General features: G+C 34.3%; 1 protein-coding gene across 1 annotated transcript; it reads right to left on the bottom strand.

The window, feature by feature from the left end:
* Window positions 1-2,498: 2,498 nt before the first annotated feature.
* Window positions 2,499-19,729, bottom strand: LOC132114870 (tyrosine-protein phosphatase non-receptor type 18-like). Its single transcript, XM_059523242.1, has 17 exons — window positions 19,427-19,729; window positions 16,163-16,271; window positions 14,988-15,064; window positions 14,730-14,819; window positions 14,579-14,617; window positions 14,429-14,497; window positions 14,146-14,208; window positions 13,072-13,214; window positions 12,630-12,696; window positions 12,414-12,491; window positions 12,116-12,193; window positions 11,068-11,159; window positions 9,749-10,065; window positions 6,110-6,141; window positions 5,696-5,729; window positions 3,440-3,529; window positions 2,499-2,887 (listed from the first exon to the last, which is right to left on the bottom strand). The coding sequence occupies exons 1-17, from the start codon at window positions 19,523-19,525 to the stop codon at window positions 2,814-2,816; spliced, it is 1,551 nt and encodes a 516-aa protein (XP_059379225.1). The 5' UTR covers window positions 19,526-19,729; the 3' UTR covers window positions 2,499-2,813.
* Between the last annotated feature and the right edge of the window lie 1,961 nt (window positions 19,730-21,690).

Here is a 21,690-nt window from a genome sequence, read left to right as displayed (position 1 = left end):
AGATATCATGGTTTGCAGAAAAATATTTAGCAACTGTTTTCAACATTGGTCATAATACATGTTTATTGAGCAGCAAATCAGTATATTAGAATGATTTCAAAAGGATCATGTGACACCGAAGACTGGAGTATTGATTATGAAAATTCAGCTTTGACGTCACAGGAATAAATTATATTTTCAAAGTATACTAAAATATTTATTATATATTTTATTATACTTAAGAAAATCTTACCAACCCCAACTTCTGAATACTAATGTATATACAGCATAATGTGGCTTTAAAAAAGTTGGATCTAAAAGTATGCACTGCTCCTCATCTTGCACACTAGGTTCAGATTCAGACAGGTTCTGCTGGCATGACTGTTGTACACTATATAGAACTGATACTATGCAAATTGGGACGCTGCCAGAAACTGTGACTGTACTGTAGAATTACAATAATAATTCACTCCAACCATAACGTCTGAACCGTTCTGCAGCGATGGTGTGGATAAGGGAGATTTTATGGTAAGATGGTTTGTTCACTGGGATGCTTGTGTTCTACTGTGGGGGCGTTCTTGGAGAGAGCATCTACGAGATGTTGCTGTGAGATTGCTCCAGGCCTGGGTTGAAAAGCCATGGCAGAAGGTCATTAGAATCTGGTTTCACATTAGCATGTGCTGAATGGGATTACCCAGCCAGAGGAGCTCAGAGGAGACCAACACACACACACATGCATGCATACTTACCCTACAGGCTTTACTGCTAACAGAGCAGCCATTAGCTGAACACTAGCAAACAGCCTCTCCTCTCTGTCTGTCTGTTGCCGTTTCATTGTTATTTTTTTCCTACAAGTTTCCAAACGTCTGTATGTTCTCTAATTCTTCTATCAGGCTCTTTCTCTGTCTCATCACACTCATAAACATACACACGCTCACTCGCAAACACACACACACACACACACACACCACAGACAGACAGACAGACAGACAGACAGACAGAGAGAAAGAGTTGGAGCAAGGCTGGAGTCAAAATATTCATGACTACAAATGGAGTCTCTGTTGACTGCAACACCTTCGGAGAAAAACTCCCTCAGGCTAAAAACACATCTACAGGGATTTTTATTTTTTTTATAATAATCATGTTTTTGTTGTGGACAGTTCTTGTACAACCTCAGCGATGACCAAAGGCCTATTAAATAATTCATTATAATGTGATGGTTAAAAAAGAAAAGAATTTCCCCGTATTTTTTCTTTTTACATATATATATATATATATATATATATATATATATTTTTTTTACATATTAACACGTGTTTTTGTATGCATGCATGTGAAAATGTATATAACAAAAATACATATCACAAATATATATATATATATATATATATATATATATATATATTTGTGTGTGCGCACATATATGTGTGGTTGTTTGTATGTATTAAATAAAAAAATAATATGTATATTAAATAAAATAATATAGGATTTATAATAGTAACATTATTATTATTAATAATAATACTATTATGACATATAATACCATATTAATATAGTGAAGAAAAAAATAGCGACAAATGACAAAATAATTACATACACATAAAATTCATGCTTATAATCAGAATTATTGTGGGGGAAAAAGACTTTATAGCATCTTCTTCCCATAAAACCCTTCAAGATTGTTACAAATTCCATTCAAAATTAACCTATATCACGTATTTTAGCACAGCTGGAATGCTATACTGACTAATCAGCATCCAGGACCAGAACTATCAGAACCTCAGTCGTCATGTGACTTTAAGTCTTTATGCCTCAGCCACATTAAACCAGACAATGCATGTTTGATATGGTGTAAAGAGCAGCAGAGAGCATCTCACAGCATTTCTGCATGATATTGCTGTTACCATCCTGCAAGAATGATTCATCATCAAAAAACACGCATCCAGGAACGCTGCCAACAGACCGAGCATCTGGGAAAACGTGCTCCCTGCTTTAAGCACAACTTAAATTTCCATTGATTTTCATGAGAGAAATAAAATCGCACTGGAGTTTAGAGGGCAAGCTTTACGGTCTTATCACCGGAATGAGTGATTGGACGGATAGGATTTAGAACACTTACAGCACAAAAAGTCATCTAATAAAATGTTCTTATGGCTGAATTCCTAAATGACATGTATCATCAGTAATTACACATATGTTATATTGTCTGTAAATGACTTTATTTTATAATCTGAGTGATCTGTGTTTCTGGGGAGTAACATGAAAAGAAAAAAACACCTCAACACTGCCCTCTACTGACAAACACATCACATCAGAACAACCACACACCAGCTTTTCAGTTAAAGAGGTGGGGGGAGAGGGTCGTATAGTGAGAAATCACATTTTCCCTGATGGTTTAAAAACAACACAGAAATGTCCAAAATTAACATTTACTGAAACTGAATGGCAACTTACTGATGTCAAATGAAGATATTAGAACAGATCACAACTCACATTTACATTGTAAACATCTATTAGGTGAAATTGGTGTATAAAAATTTGAATAACGTGGGTTACAATGATTACAAAAACATTAAATGACCCCTTTAAATCACATGCAGTGAACTTTTTCAATATTGCATTTTATATTGAAATTATTTGCCACACAAATACATCAATAAACTACATTACTGTACATAATCATAAACTGCTTAAGTAATAAAAACAGTAAAACAAACAAAACTACCAGTGGAACCTCTTGAAGGAAATAAATAATGCTCTATTATAACCCAGTGAACAAAACTACTGGAACAGGCTATAGTAGGTTGGGTTCTTTTTTTTTTTTTTTTGCAGTTTCATCTTTCTGCACGACTCCATTCGGCCGGCGGATCTCGAGGGCCTTTTGGTTTCTTTATGCGACAGTTGAAACCTGAAGACAAACACAATTATTCTGCAATTATTAACTCATGATCCTCCCATGGTTCAAAACCTGCAAGACTTTCTTTCTTCTATGGAACAAAGATTTAGATATTTGGACGATTTATATATTTTTCAAAATTGCATAATAATTGTTCCACAGAACAAAGAAAGTCATACGGGTTTGAAAAGACATTGTTGGGTGAACAAATGCTTGACTACTGAAGATTAGAGGTCTGTTTAAACCTCTAAACCTAAATATGAGCAATAGTAGAAGTGATGTTTGCATTTGCCGGATATGGGCAACGCTGAGGTGAAGAAACCACACTTGACATTTTTTCTTTGTGGTTGTAAGTCTGTGTGGTCCAAATTATTCTATTGCAAGACAGCAGTTTATTTTGATTTACTAAATTACAATTTATTACAATGTGCACAATAAGATTGATTTAGGCAGCCGTTCAACTTTTAGACAAACCAAAGACCCATCCAAAAGCTAAATGTTTATCTGCCCAGTACTCTTGTTGTGTACAGAATTAAGATTTAGTGTGCATATGGCGTTACTCACCCAGGCCACCCGGGGCAAATGGGCTGCTGGTGTCCTTGACGATGCTAGACACATATTCATAATCATCATCTGTAGAAGATTGGCTCTCAGCTGCGAAAACATGTTTAACAACTTAAAAACTCAGAGGAAGAGAGTGAAACCAGCACTGATCTAACACTGCTTCCTGTTTACTGCTAGATCGGTTTTCACACATATTTGGTTGATAAGGAGTCTCCGGGGAAACTGAAGAGACTCCTGCATCACTAACAACACACAGGTTACAGGTTTATGGACTGTATTTGAGTGCACTCATAGGTAGGTTATGGACATAATATAAAGTCATCAAACATCAGCATTGTGGGTTAAAAATTGCATACAGGTATACCTATAAGGCAGATGCTTTCAACCTTTAGGAGTCGAGGTCAGATTTCTGTATGCATTATAGTTTTTAATTAATTAATAAATTATTATTATTATTACTTTTTTTTTAGCACTATTATAAAACTGCAGGTTAGACTTTCATATTTAATGCAGCTTGCTTTGCATTAAAAATATTAACACAACCCGGCACATTAAAAATAACCCATTTTATGGCATGAGATTGCAGAAAATAAATAAATAAATAACTTACAATAAAATACACAATAAATAAAAAATATAATTTGTTAATAAATGAAATGAGCTAAATAGTTACATGCATTTTTATTTTTATTGATTTTAAAACTTTTCATTATGTGCTTTTTGCATTCACTAATGTATTTTAAAATGCCTGTGATGTGACCAATACATTTTAAAAGTACAAATAATCCATATAGACGCTCAGTTAATAGTCCATAAGTCACATGTCATAACTAGTGCTGTCAAATGATTAACCACATCCAAAATAAAAGTTTTTGTTTACATAATATATGCATGTGAACTGTGTTTATTTATTGTGTATATGTAGATACACACACACACAAACACACACACACACATACACATACACATACACACATACATACTTATATATATATATGAGGGGCCGTACAAGCCATAACTCTTTTTGGCACTCTCACACACTTACATTCTCCTTTCACATATATATATTTTTGTTTTCACACATTTACATGCTACTTATACATTTTTACTGTTTCACACACATACATTCTCCTTTCACCTACGTATATTTTTGCTTTCACAAACATACATTCTACTTTCACACACACACACACACACACACACACACACACACACACACACACACACACACACACACACACTTATATATAGAATGTATGTATTTCAGTAATTCAGCAAGCTTTGTGGGTTTAAAAAAATAATGAAATAAATGAATAAATAAATATTATCATCGTGAAAAGGTTACATGGCCTCGTCTCTTGATGGAGTTGTGACTGAGTTTGCTGGCTCAGCCTCAATCGTGTTGCCAGATATTATAAGTGCCAATGGATATATATATATTTTTTTTTAACTTAATTTAGAAAATGAATAGTGGAAGATTGCAAGTTAGGGACAGCGATATCTTTAAATCATATAACTCAATATTTGGATTTATTGCGGTTTATTTATTTATTTGTAGATTGTTTTGTTTGTTTTCAATACCTGGCAACGCCAGCAGTAATCAAAAACGACCAGGTTAAAAACAGCGCGGGCAGGTTGTACCTGACAGTATGCAATTTGGTAACACAAACATAGTAATCATCATGATATATCATCTTTAAGACAGAAGAACTGAAGACGGACACAAAGAGGATAGTATATGTAGCTGAAAGGAGAATGTAAGGGTGTGAAAGCCAAAATACATGTAGGTGAAAGGAGAATGTAAGTCAAAATGAATTATGACTTGTACGGCCCCTCATATATATATATATATATATATATATATATATATATATATATATATATATATAAATGTATATGTTTAAATTATTTATATGTATATACATTAATATATTTATATTATTATATTATATATAAACATTTAATATATAAACATAACATATTTTTTCTTAAATATATACATGCATGTATCTATATACACATAGTAAATATACACAGTACACACATATATTATGTACAATATATGTTAATTTAATTTTGGATGGGATTAACTGTGATTAATTGTTTGACAACACTAGTCATAACTATAGAAAAATAAGGATACTTTCTTATGTTAATCCCCCATTATAATCATTTAAATGATGTGTAAATTCACACAGAAAAATCCTTTTCCAGATCAGCTTGCATAGGAAATAAAACACATAACCGCACACTTACTTGTACTTGGAGATCGTGAAAGCAGACTGTTTGGCTGAGGAAGACACATTTAATTTTATTTAGTTTAATGATCATCAGGGTTAAAAAGACTGCGATCGTTAGTCAATACAATACAATCTATCAGGTTATTTTTACTAAATGCACTGCCTGTGAGTGTGTGCTAAAGCTTGTTATCTTGTGAGTGTGATCTCAGCTAGAAGCCTCATATCACAGGAAGGGGCTGAATGTTATGTGAAACAAACAAGAAAGTAATATGACACATCTACAAGTGAGCAGACAGGAATTACAGGACAATAACTGCATATAAGTGCATCATATAAGATTGATATGTACAGTACTTAGCACGAAAAGCAAACAAACCCATATGTCAAGCAAAAACGACTGCAAACATCTTATTAGCAAGAGATCACTTACATGCGAATCTCTATTCATGGACCTCAACTCCCCTAGGAAGAAAATAAATCAAAACAAAGCATTAAAAAAAAGATTATTAAAATTGTGTAATATTTATAAAATTGTATGTTGTTTTTTTACATTTTGTTCCAGTTACATCTAAGTATAGAAAATGACATATTCTTTTTTTTCCTCTAAAACAAAATACTTTTTTTTAATGAAGTATGCATTCAGATTTTTTATCCAAATTTAAATATTAAAATGCATATATAAAGCCATTCATTGGTGTGTAAACAATATTGTGCTGTATAAAATGGCTGAACAACTGGCATTAGGGCTGTGAATCTTTGGGTAGGCAGCGATTCGATTCTATTCACGATTCATAGGTTTTCGATTCGATTCAAGAACAATTTTTGCAAATTTAGAACGATTCAATTCGATTCGATTCACAATTAAATTCAATTCGACTCGATTATAACGATTCGGTTCTGCGTTCTTTAAGTGCATTAACAGGATTATTTCAATGCTTCCCCTAAATTCTTTAAATGCTTAGTCAGGGGGCAAATTACACAGCAGCCTTAAAAAAAGATGAAGAAAAAAAACTTTTGTCCATTGTTAAATGCTAGTTTAATGGTGCTATGGCATGACATGGCATAAGTAAAAATGTATGTAAGCCAAGATTTAAAAAAAGAGCTTTAAAAGTATTATGTATCAACTAACATTTTGTCACACCAGGGGCGTAGCCATAATTTCTGAAGTGAAAAAAGTCAAATAAAATCATTTTATGTATGTAGCCTATGTATTTTCATAATTTTATTTTTTTTAAATGAATTCTCTTCTTTTTTATTACTTTTAATTTGCTGTAAGAAATCAAATACACTGCTCGACAATAATACTTTGTAATCGATAATTTTTTCCTAATTGCTATTTTATGATTGTTTTATATAGGCTACTACATTTATCTATTATTTTAATTTTCTGCACAGAAAATATACTTTATAGTTTCTGTACTGTAATAAATGATATGTCAATTAGCACTGCATCATTCATAAATTGTATTAATTGTGTTTTTTTTTCTTAATGTTTCATCAGTTCATTCTGCTTTTATTCAGTTTAGCTCTAGATATAGCCTGGCACGTCTATGAGAGCGAGATAACTTCTCTTTCAGTGTGTAAACTTCTTTATCTCATTTATACAGAATAAAATGGTATAGTAGCTGTTGTAACTTTTCCTCTCCATCATCGAATGATTCTGAGAGAAAACGAGCTCGATGTCTGTTTCTATAGCAACAAACGCTACTTTCATGCATCTGATTATCAGATAAACCTTGCGCTCTTGTTAATGATGTGGTTATTTTAAGTGTTTCCCTCATATTTTCGGTTCATCAGCATTGTTAAAACACATTTATCATTCACAGGAACTGTGCATATGATTTTCACACTTTCTGCTCCGTCCATGCAATAAATACGCAGCTTTCGACTGCTCAGGTAATGTCGTCAGTATGCAGAGAGCCATTAACAAACTGCAGAAAAGTAAAACTACTTCACTTTAGTATTACGCTCCATGAGTTCTATAGATCGCAGGTGTGCTGCTGCGCAGGAACGGAGCGCGAGCACAATCCTGTGAAAATCACAGGTGCTAAACAGTGGAGCGTGTGAAGGACAGATTAGAGGCACGATTCACAAACACTCTTCAAGGTCTCCATTCATTTTGCGTGTAGTAATTTAATGTGTATATATTTTGAAAGCACTGAATCACTATAGAAATCGCAATTCATTCGATTCTTAGTGTTTTAAATTGATTACTGTCCGAGATCGGCGATTCACGATTCAAAAATCATGTTTCAAGATCGATGCATATGAATCGTCAGGGTTTGTAATCGATGCATCGAGAAAACGAGTGAATCGTTACACCCCTAACTGGCATGCATTTGGAGGTGGGACTATCTGTTGGTTGACCAATAGCAGATGGGGAAAGTTTATGATACCAGCTTGAAAACACTGGCTATGTTTGAAAAGGAAAACTAGTTCACTATTCAGTATGCACTGTATGGTGCCAACTATTTCCTTTTGGTGGCACCCCAGTGGCATAAAAATAACGAACTTCACCTGTTTGGACTCTGCCCACACTTATAAAGCTCAACAGTGGATAAAACAAAAAGGTAATTTCAGTTCCCTGAGAGATATGGAAACACGAGATTCAAATAACTGAACCTTTAACAGATAAACACCAGACGAGAGGGTCTGAAAACCCTGGTGGTCACATGAAAGAGAAGAACAGTCATGAGAGGACAGTGAAAGCAGCAAGCAGAAGTTTCCTAAAACGAGCAAGTTCCCATTCACTAAAATGATCTTCCTTTTAATGCAACACTAAAGTCATGATTTTGCATTTTGTGTCTACTTTTATTTTCAGTACAGCAGACTTTAGCCTAGCAGGCTTCAGTTAGCCAAGAGCTATTCAGTCTTATTTTTGGGTTCAAATTAGACCAATCTATGTTTTTTTTTTATCTACCTGACTTAAAGAAATGTTATGACCAGTCTACAAATTAATTAGACTACTAAGACTAAGTGTAAGCAGTTTATGCAACCAGCAGTTATCTATTGTTATCTAAGGCTAATACTATTAAAAAGTGTTTGTTAATTTAAATAACACTAAAATTAAATATATAAATAGAGGAAAAGTAAATTTAAAAACTTGGAAAATTAGAAATGTTGCCTTGGCAAACAAGCTGAAATCATATAAGTACTCAGGCTTAGATTGAGCCAGGATTAGGCCGTAGTTTAATTAGGACATTTAAGAAGCTTTTACAGAAGAAACAAAAGTACTGTGTGCATCATGAGACTAATCACTGTCAATGCAAGTTTCAGTTTTAGTCTGGGACTAGGCTTAAGCCTTGTCTATGAAACCAGGGTAAAAGTACTAAATTTGTTTAAATATGTTGAAAATGCAAAAATAAATTAAAGCTAAATAAAATAAAAATAAATGTATATATTTTTTTTATATTACTAAAATTTTAAGGGTTACTCCACCCCAAAATGAAACTTTTGTCATTCATACCCTTATTGTCGTTCCAAACCCGTAAAAGCTTTGTTCATCTACGGAACACAATTTAATATATTTTGGATGAAAACCGGGAGGAGATGAATTTTGAATAAAGGTGTTATTTTTGTTTTCTTTGTGTACAAACAGTATTCTCGTCGCTTCATAATGTTACAGTTGAACAACTGATGGCAGATAAACTATTCTGACAATGTCTTTCATACTTTTCTGGACTTTGACAGTGTATTACTTGGCAGTCTATGGGACAGTCACAAGCCTCCCGGTTTTCATCCAAAATATCTTAAATTGTGTTCTGAAGACGAATGAAGCTTTTACGGGATTGGAACAACATTGGGGTAAGTGACCAATGACAACCTTTTCATTTTGGGGTGAAGTATCCCTTTAAAACAAAACTTAAAATAAAAAATAAAACGATTAAAATACAAGCGTATTCAAAATATTTATAAGTACTACAATAGTAAATAAATAATACTAAAACATTGGATAAGGGTGGTTGCTATGTGGTTATTTACTGGCTACTGAATTTTTAACTCATTGTATCATTCGCCATTTAAAAAAATTGAATTTTCAAAAATAGGAGCCAATGAAAATGTCATTTACCTGGCAATAGCTCATAACCCTCATGATCTGTCTTTTTGGGTGCCAGTCCTCCTCTCTGATTGGCTGTTGTTGATCTGTCATAACCCGGTGAGGTGGGAGAAGGCAGGGCTGACGTGGGCCTGTTTTTAGGTTTGACTGCACTGTAGACTGCATTGTTATTGCTTTTCTCTAAATCAGCGTTGTCATAGTGATGGACAGTGATTGAATGAGGGCTAGAAGCAGGAGGCTTTAATTTGGGCTTGTTGACGACTGCATAAGTGTCGTTCATCCTGGTCTGAGGAAGAGGATGGGAAAACTTGGGCTTAAGAGGTGGATTTCTGAAACCAAATACAGACAAATACATATTTAAGTTATTTTTATTTTATGTTTTATTTTAGAAAATTATTTGACATATTGTCTCCAGCATTAAATATAATTTGAAGATTTTAAATAAAGGCACCTGGGACTTTTTGTACTTGGACCAGTAAGAAAGCACCCTAGCAACACACAGGAGAGCTGTGTGCAAACAAGCACAAGCACCCACCCACAGAAAACACATAAAATAATCCACATTATTATCGACATTGGTGCATGGTACAAAAACGAGTATATGATCAAGACAGGAGATCACAAGCTTGTCAATTGCATTGCTAGTTTAGAAGACAAACAGCCAAAGGGTATTTGTGACAATGTTGACGTAAGACCTCACAGTAGCTCATTCACAGAAAATGGAAAGTTTATCTTCCAAATTTTGCTCTGGGTGGCATGACTGGATTGGTGCTTTGTGAGACCACATCTACAGCAACGTCTAATGACTGTGTGTCACATTTGCATTCAGTGTTTCTTATGAAAAATGCTACTGACCCAAGGGGAACTGCAAAGGCAGAACACGGCGACTTATAAATGATTAAATTGCTTGTTTGTTCTGTATAATTTGAGCATTAGCGGAAACCGCATTCGTCTTTAGATCAATCATCATTAAAAAAATCATATTCATCTGTATGCAAAGCAGAAATGTAAGCATGAACGAGTGCCTGTGCAGAGAAATACGTATCCAGCTATACGTCGACGTCTCACAAGATCAGCTTATATTAACCCTGGTTACATGTGAGAGGAGAAAAGTTCAAATAGCTCCCTGTGGTGTACGCTACAGAATTGACAATAACAGCTTGTAAGCGTCTTGGCTGATTCCACCTGGGTGACCCACAGTGCCGCAGTTAGCAGATTTACACAGTTGTTGATCTCAAATTGGCCTCTGGTTGTGTTGCCACCGCTGGTTTTAATCACAGACATTCCCAAACTGGGTAAGAATTGTAGAAATGAGGGCTTTGTGGTCTTACCGTGTTCTAGGGGGTACGCTGATGCTGCCTAATGATCCTGTTTTTAGCGACGTCTTCGGTGGAACCGAATTGATGTACAGAGAGGCTGAAGTCTTGAGTTTCCAATACAAAAAGACAAACAAACTATGAAATGTGTACAAAGTGTACGAGAGTAGCTACACAGAGAGTCTGTGTTCAACTGTGGAGAATGCCTGAACATTTGCATAGAGGAAGCACACAGTGTGTGTGTTTCCTGCTAAACTGCTTTTTTAAAGCTTAGAGTTCAATGTCTTGAGGAAGTAACACATGATGCGATGTAAAAAACAAGAGATGTTGTGGCAGAGTAAATGTATCTTAAACAAAACATTCAGATTAAAATTATAGATTGTTTCTTCCTAAGATGTTAACAAATGAAAATTGTTCTTTTGTCACAAAGAACATCCCCCATCTAAACATCAGTCACTGTACAAACAAGCACTGAAATATTAGTACGTCATCCAGCACAAGAACATTAGGTAATAGTTGGGGGTGCAATAGCAAAATTGTATCAATACTCTGTTATGTGACTGTTGCATAGGCAGAAGCTGTCGAGGCCCTTAAAGGGCAAAAAACTCCACCAAGGCACCATAAAAAAGTACTGTAGTTCAACAAATCATGGGCTGTATACCAAGTCTATGATAGCTCAATAGGAGTGGTTTTACATCACTCAAGTGCCGTATTTGAATGTCTTTGAATGCAAATTTCAGGACTATGTCAGAGAGGAAGGTTATCAATGAATAGCAACTTAAATTTCAGTGTGGTCCTCACTAAAAGCTGACAGATGGATTTAAAAATCGAGCACAAGTCATATGGACTACTTTTTTCACAGTCTGGAGCATGACAGCGTTACTTTTGGTATGGAAATGTTCAGACAATTACACGGGTTTGGACTGACTTGAGCGTAAGTAAATGATGACAATATTTTTATTCAGTTACACTATTATTCAGAAGTTTGGGTTCTGTACGAGTTTTTTAAAAGTCTCTTATGCACAGCAAAACTGCTTCTTTTTTTCAGGAGTGTATGTCTTACCTCTGTCTTCTTGTTTTTCATCTCCAAAAACTTTTGAAACATCTGAGCAACCGTATAAAAGACAAATGCATACTGCTCCTGAGAAGATTCACAAAAACATAACTCTTGACATCAGGAATTCACATGATTTTGTGAAATATGACAGACAGGGCTAAATGGGCCTATATCCATGTGATAAAAACATACAGGCTTTTATGATTTACTTTATAGAGAAGAGGGTTCCAAAAAAGTCAAAAAATCCATTCTGTAGATAATTTCCATTATATGTGCCATGCAAGAAATCATGTTCTGATGTTACCTTGGTCTGCACAGCCGAAGGTCTCTGTCTTCTGAGCTCTAACACCAGGTCCAAGATATTAAAATCCTCCTGTATTTGCTAAGAATAAAAAACTGTGATAACTGTGTGTTATATCAGTATATATGATACATTATGTTGCCTAATTCAACGTCAAAAAAAATCACATGCTTCACCCTCAAGCACTGTGCGTATAATTTAGTGTTGTTATGAAAATACCTCCGTCAGCAGTAGATCATTGACATAATCAACAGCACAGATGACCCCCGTTCTACCGCAGCCGGCACTGTAAAGAGAAAGAAACTGTCACATTTCCATATCATGATATGATCCATTCCCTCCTGAGTCACGGGGGGAATTATGGGCCATATTGGCAGACAGAGCCTCTCTCATGTATATTAAGAAAGGGTAATGAGTGAATCTGTGCTGAAGTCTGGAAGTTAACTGGCTTTTCCAGTGCCACATCAGGTGCTGAATATTTAACATGTCTCGCTTCATTTAAATGGTGGCATTAAAATGCATGGAACCAGAGGAACACAGGCCGGCCCCTGCTGCACCCTAACAACACGGACCGACTCGACCTGATGAATTTTCATGGGCAGATGGGTCATTTGTCAGAGGCACAGAAAAACACAGAGACAGCTGTGTGTGTGATACAGACCTGCAGTGGATGACTACAGGGTCCGTCTGGTTGCCCTGTTTTTGGCGAGCCAGCTCCATCATACCCAGAATGCCATCCGGCATGTCTGGAATTCCGTGGTCCGGCCAGGCAGTATACTGGAAATGAGACACTTCACGAGTTTCCTGTGTGGAAAGATGGCAAGTGTTGACCTCTCAATGGATTACTATTTCTTCACCAAATTACAACGCTTAAAATGAACTAAAATGGGAAACATCACACACTGAAATGGTTATGGTGGTTATTTGTTTGGAACCGTGTCAGAGTTAACAGAGTTTTTTTACAAGATGCTCAAAATGAAGAACACTGCAATGTGTGTGTGTGTGTGTGTGTGTGTGTGTGTGTGTGTAGTTATATATAAATTAATGTATGTGTTTGTCTTTATATATAAATACACACACAAAAAAATATTTTGTTTTGAATAAATTAATACTTTTATTACTCAAGTATGGATTAAACTGAACAAAAGTGCCAGTCAACACTTTGCTACAAATTTATTTTTTTCTCGAATAAACTGTTCTTTTCATAGAACTCAACAATGAATTCTATCCAATTCTGTCTAAATGTATCATGGTTTACACAAAAACATTAAGCAGCACAATTATTTTCAACACACATACTAACACATGTAATGGAAGTAATGGCTGTTGAAAATGTAGCTTTGCCATCAGACGAATAAATTACATTTTAAAATATATATATTCATATAAGAAAACTGATTTATTATTGTCTCAAGGCTTTTACCGGTCCATTTCTGAAGGATCATGTGACACTGGAGACTGGAGTAAAAACTGCTTAATTGTTTTTTATATTTGCCATTAACTATTTCACAATATTACTGCATTTATGATCAAATAAATGCATCTTTGGTGAGCATAAGAAATAATTATTTATTTATATGATTTGTATATATATATATATATATATATATATATATATATATATATATATATATATATATATATATATATATATATATATATTCAGAACAAACAAACGTTATTACATCCAGTTTATATAATATTCTACAAATGACACACTAGAGACACCACTTACATCACAATATTTTACCACCAACGTCCGAACAATGACTTCCTCATTTGGTCGTGCCTCCTCAAACTAAAGAAAAAAATGACAGTAATCAGGAGAACTTCCTCTTTTGGGGACTTCCAACTGCACAAACTACACTTTGCATCAAACTGCTGAAAAAACTGACAAAACCTTCATGAGGCGTGGTGATAACATCAAAAGGAACTGTTTTGTAAGATTAATATCCTGTACCTTAGAACGAACTGCTGAATTATAAATGTTCATTGCTGAGGAGCACAGAAACACTTACAGTTGAGATGGTAAAGGGACCAAAAATCGATGCATCTGTGATCGACGCCCAGTAGACTTCACATTTTTTCTAAAGAACAGAGAGGTTGTTAAAAAAGTAAGTGGCAAGAAAAATGACAGGAATATGCAACAAAGGAAATATGAAGATTACCTTTCCCATCTCAACCTCTCTACAAGCCATGATTATGACCTAAACAAAAACAACAACCCAAAAACCGAATAGATTCTAAACAGATAATAGATCATTCAATGAAGAGATACTGCATAATTATAAAAAAATAAACAGTGTTTAAGCAGCTCACCTTAACATTGTGTTGCCAAATCATGCGCCAGAAATCAACCACAGTACTGCCTAAAGGGCCTTGGGTGGCGATATATCTTCTGTTCAGTCCCTAGAGAGAAAAAACATTTTAAAAAATGTTATTATTTTACACATCTACTATGCTTCAAAAAAATCTGGAAAAAACTGCACAACTTATTTCTAGAGTTCTACAATTTTTGGTCACATATTATCTTGCCTGTCATTATGATCTTGATAAGAAGTTAAAACGCTACAGTACCTTGATGAAGTTGGCATTAATATAATCAGACTCATATTCAGATGTGGTTGGAGCTAGACAGACTCTGGTCTGATCATCTAGAACACATAAAAAAGAAAAATACCAAGGGATCTGAATATTTTTTCCTCTTATCGGTGTGAGTAACCCATTTATCAGGCAACACATTGCGGAGAGACTCGATTATGAAATATAATGACTTGTTATTGCCACTGCAATACTAAAGAACTTTGTATTGTAACTATAGGAGGCATGTTTTGACAGATGTGACAGTAACGTGAAAATGATGTGACAGAGAATCATGTAAAATAACTTCTGTGCACTATTCTGTGTCATACGGAGAGATGCATTTTTCATGCATTTTCTTGCAAAATTATGTTTGCTTCTTTTTTGACTACATATCAATATCAACATATTAACTAGATTAAATATATCAAACTATATTTAATATACCGTAATTCCTCAAATAAAAGCCTTTATTTACCTGAACTGCAGAAGGTAACATGCTTTTATTTGAATCAGACTTTTATTAGAGGGAGGCCTTTATTTCTAATTCCATCTGTTTGATAAGTAATTGTTTTAAATAACCCATTTTAAATTAAAAGCGATAGCGTTCCAGTGGAGATCATAACATTAGCACAGAATCAGTTCAGAATCAATCACCAAAAGAATCAGTTCGGTTCAGACGCGCTCTGTGTCAGTCTGCTTCACGCTGAATCACACATGCGCAGTATCATCAGCTCCTCGGTTCTCGAATCGGACGCGTCCGACAGAAACGCTTCTCGGTTCAGTGTACTGATGATCCGAAAACCGATGCAACAGGTACCTGACTAGAGAACGAGAAACGCTCCGCAGTGGGCGTGTACTTTCGTTATTTGGCTCTGCTGCACAATTTTTCCCCCGGCCTTTATTTAAGACTGGCCTTTATTTGTCCGTGTTGACCACGCCCCCGGCCACTATCAGAGGCCCGGCCTCTATTTGAATACCTGTTTTTATTTAGGAATTACGGTATGTCACTGCAGGACTGTTTAAATTGCAATGAATTGTAAATATTAACCTAAAATGTTGAAACAATAAAGGTAATGATCATGTTATTTGTTAACATATATTTCTTAAAACAACTGTATGAAGAGAATAGCATTCTATTCAGTTAGAGAACAACAGATAAGGCTACGTACAGGGCAGAATGTCCCTATAGCGGTTTTTCTTCACATTTTCTTTGATTTCTCCTGCGGCAGTGGATAGGCTATGGTCCTCTTTGAGTGATGCACTTTTCTGCCGTATCAACTGAAAAAGGAAAGAGGTAACAGATTTATTATTTTATTTATTTTTTCAAACACATGACCAAATTCCTCTCATTTTAGTAGAATGTTAATTGATTGCACCATCTGTCCACAAGGTGGTGTCCCTTCGCTTTTTTGCATTGCTGTACCGCATTTCTAGGATCCTAAAGTTTTTTTAAGTACAGATACAGTTTATACTCTTTTATAACACTAGTTTTTGAATTGTTTATTTTTATTATTATTTTTAAGTAATTATTTAGTTGTTTAATTGTATATATTTAATTATAGCCATCACCAAACCCTAACCATCCGGGTAACACACTTGAAATATTAATCTAACCTTATTTTCTATATGTATTCTTGTAAAGAACGACTTGTGTCTGTCTGATGTGTGACCAACTTTACGAAGTGCAGTAAACTGTAAAACACAGGTGCAATACAAATGAGTGTTTCTTAGTATGTTAATGAATTTGAAAATAATTTGAAAACAAATACCAGTTTATAACGTCCAGCAGCACAAATAACATTTTTTTTTTTTGCATAGCTAATAAATGGAGATTGCTGCACTGCCTCACACACTCAAGTTCACATTAGGTTGTATAGGTTTAAAGCTGTTTTATACAGTCTATAGTTTAAAGCAATAAGACGGAAAGATAAAAAAAAAATACATAAATAGGGGATCTAGTCTTTGCATCTGTTGGTTTGATATTTATATCTCCTCTCTTGGAACAGAATTGGCTAAGGTGACGCTGTCACAAAAAAAAAAAAAAAAAAAATAGGGGCCTTGAAATGCTGTCCTAAAACTGCAGCCTCCAGTATTGCAGGAATGTAGTATTGTGCATAAAATAAAAGGGTCTTTGTAATTTGAGGGAGGATGTGGTTTATGAAACATTCACAATCAAACCTCAATAGATACAAATTTTTCAACCATGATCAGAAAACTGAAATTTTACTACATTTAGATGTTTTTCTTTTGCATAAGTGATTTGCATTGCTTTCAAGGTATATTTTGACTCATTAATGGGAATCAACCTATGCAATCTTCGCATCATGCTGTACTGTAACAGGAAAGCAATTATTCTCAGACAAACAAACAGGTTATTCATATCTGTAAATAGAAACAGCCACATTTTCATGACTGCTCTCTGTTTTACTTCCATTCTCTAAAAGCACAAGAGATCACCACACATGCGCTATTTTCAACGATAAGGCCTCCGCCAATGAAGCCACAGCGCATCACAACCCATTTCTGCCCCTTTCACCACATGCACTACAGTCTCAAGTGTTTCCTTCCACAGAGGCTTCAACGTCTGTCTCAGAATGCTGCCCGCAGTTAATAACTGAGAAGCTAAATGAGGAACTGTAGATCATGCTGGTAATAAATGCCCTCTTACTTTTACTAATGTAGCCAAATAAGTAAAACAAAAAAGGCAACAGATACTTCTGCAAAACCTTGGTCTTACTGCATATATGATGCTGTGGCTCTGATCCCCCCAGTTTACAAAAATATATCCTTTCAAAATGTGTTCTTAAAAAAAATAATAATTAAGTTATGAAAACATTATTTCTGTGTTGGATGTAATGCTTTACTAAGTAATTAATAACTGTAATTTAATTACTTTTCCCTTGAGAAAGTGAAGTAAGGGAATACTTTTCTTTGTAATTGAATTACAGTTACTACGGATGTAATATAATTGCATTAAATACCGTACAGACTATAGAACAATCATATAAAAACAATAGTGATTTAACATCAAAATTCAACAACTTATGTTAAAATATATGTTTGTAATGCAACCTTGTCCCTTTACATACTTTGGTCAGTTCAAGAATAATTTATGCAATTTTATAATATTTATTTAAAAGAATAAACCGTTTCATGTTGTTTAACTGGTCGCGGTTGATATGGGATTTACAAAAGTAATTAATAAGTAATATAATACTTTAAGAGAAATCTAATTACACTGTTGAATTAGTAGCTAATAACTTACTTTTCTAGAGTAACTCAACCAAGACTGTTTCTGATGTGAAAGTTTAAAACACAGTTTTTTTTTAAATATATTTGTAAAACATTTTATTTCTTTGTGTGAACGTTCATGAAAACATTAAGGGGTTGTTACTTTTGAATGATCTCTGAACGTTGTGAAACAAATGGAAGACGGTCCAACTAAAATATTTCAGAAAAAGACATTCCATGGATGATGTAGAAATATAAGTTCTTGTGCTATTGTTTTGAGAACATCATGAAAGACCACATCACTTTGAATGTGCAGTCTATTAACATTACTGGAAGAACACTTGCTCATCAGTTTGAGAAACACTTGTCAGAACATTTCGGAGAATGTTCCCTGTTTAAGTGTCAGAAATGAAAACGCTTGAATGGAATCAGCAGTGAGATCTTTCACCTCTATTTACAGTTACCAATGCAATTGTTGTGTGACATTTTTAAAACTAGCCAGCAGGAACAACTCATTTGCAAACACACATGCATAATTGGCAGTTTGCTGAAAACACATTTGAATAATTCTCACTATAAATGAATTAGCAACAATAAGATTAAAATATGCACATTCGTGTAGTCATATATTTTCAAATACACAACAACAAACAGTGATAGTACCATGATATTGGGCTACTGGTGATACAGTATATGATGGTAATTCCAAGGATTCACTTACAAAGTACCCAAAAGTACCACAGTAATATAATATTTTTGACATGTGCAATTTAAAAATCATATGGAAGTAATTGAGATATATATATATATATATATATATATATATATATATATATATATATATATATATATATATATATATATAATAGACTATGGTATTATCATCAGTGTAGCATGGTATCACCACATTATTTTCTGTAAGGGTTCAAAAAACATCAATGTCCTTTCCAAAAAACATAGCATTACAACGGGACCTATAAGATAGCACAAATCACATTTTTCAAACTAAATATTTCATAAAGAGAAGGCTGTTGAGTGTGGCTTTTCGGAACTTTCAGCAATATAATGGCTATCCAAAAACATGGTAATACCATAATATTGTGCGTCGTCTTATTTAAACTGATATGACCTGTTAAATAACATAAAGATGTGTCATTTGTACATATTTAGCTAAAAAGAAGGTGTAACTGTTTAGGACTTACGTTGAACTCGGTGGAGATGAGCTGGTCTCCACTGCTGTCACGGTTGGACAGACAACGGACCTGCTCCACGAACTTCAACAGGTGCGCTTCCATCACCATACAATCACGCTCTCCGGCATCTTACTCCGTACCCTTTTTTTTCTTCTTTTTTTTTTGATACACGAATCCTTACAATCTTATCTATTAATATACAATCGTTGGCGGCAGAACAGCTCTGTTTCCGTGTTTGTAAGGTTATCCAGACAGCAAAACTGAGACAGGGAAGTTTCACCCGCTGATATTTTTTTTTTGTTCACCTTCATGTACGGCGGTCTGTCAATCATCAGCCGTCGCCACGCCTATTTTATCATTCTAGCCAATCCGCTGTCAGAAGTTCTCAGAACCTTACCTGTGGCTGTAGGGAGAAACTACACTCTCATTCAGCGCAGGCTAGTCTTTTGATTAACTACATTTCCCATCAGCCTTTGTGGCAGCTACAATAAAAACAGATAAATCATCGATTACAGTCACACAATTCACATCATTTGCGCTTTATTATGTTGCATTAGTGCTAAATAATTATTGTATTTATAGGAAAGGGGAAAAGAAAGAGAAATAGCCTATGTCCAACGACCACAACAACTTGAACGCACCTCATGTCACAATTTACTATTTCCAAACTCGTAAGAACCAAGAAGGAACTTCCCACATAGTGAAAAAATTGCACTTAACCCAGTAGGCTACTGATCCGCTTTCTGTTGTAGATCGCTAATTATATTTTAGACTGAAACTTGCCCTGCAACAAGTCAACCACATTTTCTGCCACAAAAATTTTATATATATATATATATATATATATATATATATATATATATATATATATATATATATATATATATATATATATATATATAAATAAATAAAACACATACATTTTGAGATTTAGTAAAATATATTTTTTAGCAGTTTGATTGTATTTCACTTCAGCTAAAGAATGTCACAGCAGAAATGGTATTCTGACATTGTGTTTAGGCTACTATGGTAAATATGTAATATAGGCTATGCAAGTATATGGGAGTTTATGTGTATCATTCAGCTTTTTTGCACTATGGACCATTAAATGATTTCAAATCATTCTTTCTTTCTATTTTTATTTTTTAGACTTTGCACACTATTTTGACACCACTTTAGCATTCAATCAGTACCATGTCCCACTTTAACCTCCTCTAACTCAGCACTGCCAAAGACCAGTTAGAAAAAAAAAAATTCAGCAGGAGATGATGCATCATATTTATCCTATTACATGGTTTTAACTGCTCTCTGATCCCTAGGCATCATGTTATAACCTTCCAGACTGAGTAACGGAGAGCCACATAGGTGTTTGACATCAATATAATGAGTGTTTTCACCCTTAAAACTAAAAATAATAATAATAATAATAATAATAAAAATAAAAAATAAGATTCTCACTTCTGAGGGAAATGAGAAATAGACAACTTGCAAAAGAGTGACAATAGCTGGGAGTTTCAACCTGAGGATACCTTAATAGAGGAGACTGGCATCAAGCTTGGTCCAGGCAAACCTCAGTGGACAGAAAAAGGACCCCTTGGCAGGTTGTGCTGTGGATGTCCCAGATCTGACTTAGAGGAATGGAAATATAATCTCAGAGAGTTAAGAGGCAACACAGGAAGCATGTGTTTGTGCTGAGTGAGGCAGGTAACTCACCAACATGATTCAATATATTTTTTTTTTCAGGTGAGATCCATCATCCTCATGTAGGGTTTTTAAACTGTCTGATATCTGTCTTTAAATAAAGGCTCTTTGCAGTAACTTAGTTTAATAACAACAACAAAATGAAATGATTGAAGAACAAAATAACTTAAAAAAAAAGGTTTAGGTTGTGAATTTCTTTGAAACTTTCTTTGAAAGTAATAAAGGATGGCTTTTGCTTCTTTGAATATGGTTAATGTTAAAGTTCATATGTGAATTGAAGTTTAGTGTATAAACAAGTTCACAAGAGTTATATTTCACATATTTGAAATTTAAAGTATTTTTTCTGTTTTGGACAACATAAAATATTGTATTTAATCTTATATAAATTATATAACATTTAAGCGATTAAGACATTTAATCTCTTAAATACTGTATACTATGGGATGCATGCAATTAATCAAAAATGATAGTAAACATTTTGTTTTGCAAATTAATTGTGTTCTTTTGAACTTTCTCATCATCAAAGATTCCTGACAAAAATGCATCACAGCTTCAGGGATTCAGCAGATATG

This window comes from Carassius carassius, chromosome 34 (genome assembly GCF_963082965.1).
Source record: "Carassius carassius chromosome 34, fCarCar2.1, whole genome shotgun sequence".
Classification (NCBI taxonomy): Eukaryota; Metazoa; Chordata; class Actinopteri; order Cypriniformes; family Cyprinidae; genus Carassius; species Carassius carassius.
The sequence above is the reverse complement of the archived record's forward strand: the minus strand, read 5'-3'. Positions and strand labels throughout refer to the sequence as shown.

Bases quoted from the DNA above. Each gene is read 5' to 3' on its own strand.
- LOC132114870 (XM_059523242.1), bottom strand. From the start codon at position 19,525: ATGGTGATGGAAGCGCACCTGTTGAAGTTCGTGGAGCAGGTCCGTTGT. The intron at 16,272-19,426 runs GTAAGTCCTAAA...TTCCTTTTTCAG, and splicing joins TCATCTCCACCGAGTTCAAC to TTGATACGGCAGAAAAGTGC. The intron at 12,492-12,629 runs GTATTTTCATAA...TTTTATTCTTAG, and splicing joins ATGATCTACTGCTGACGGAG to CAAATACAGGAGGATTTTAA.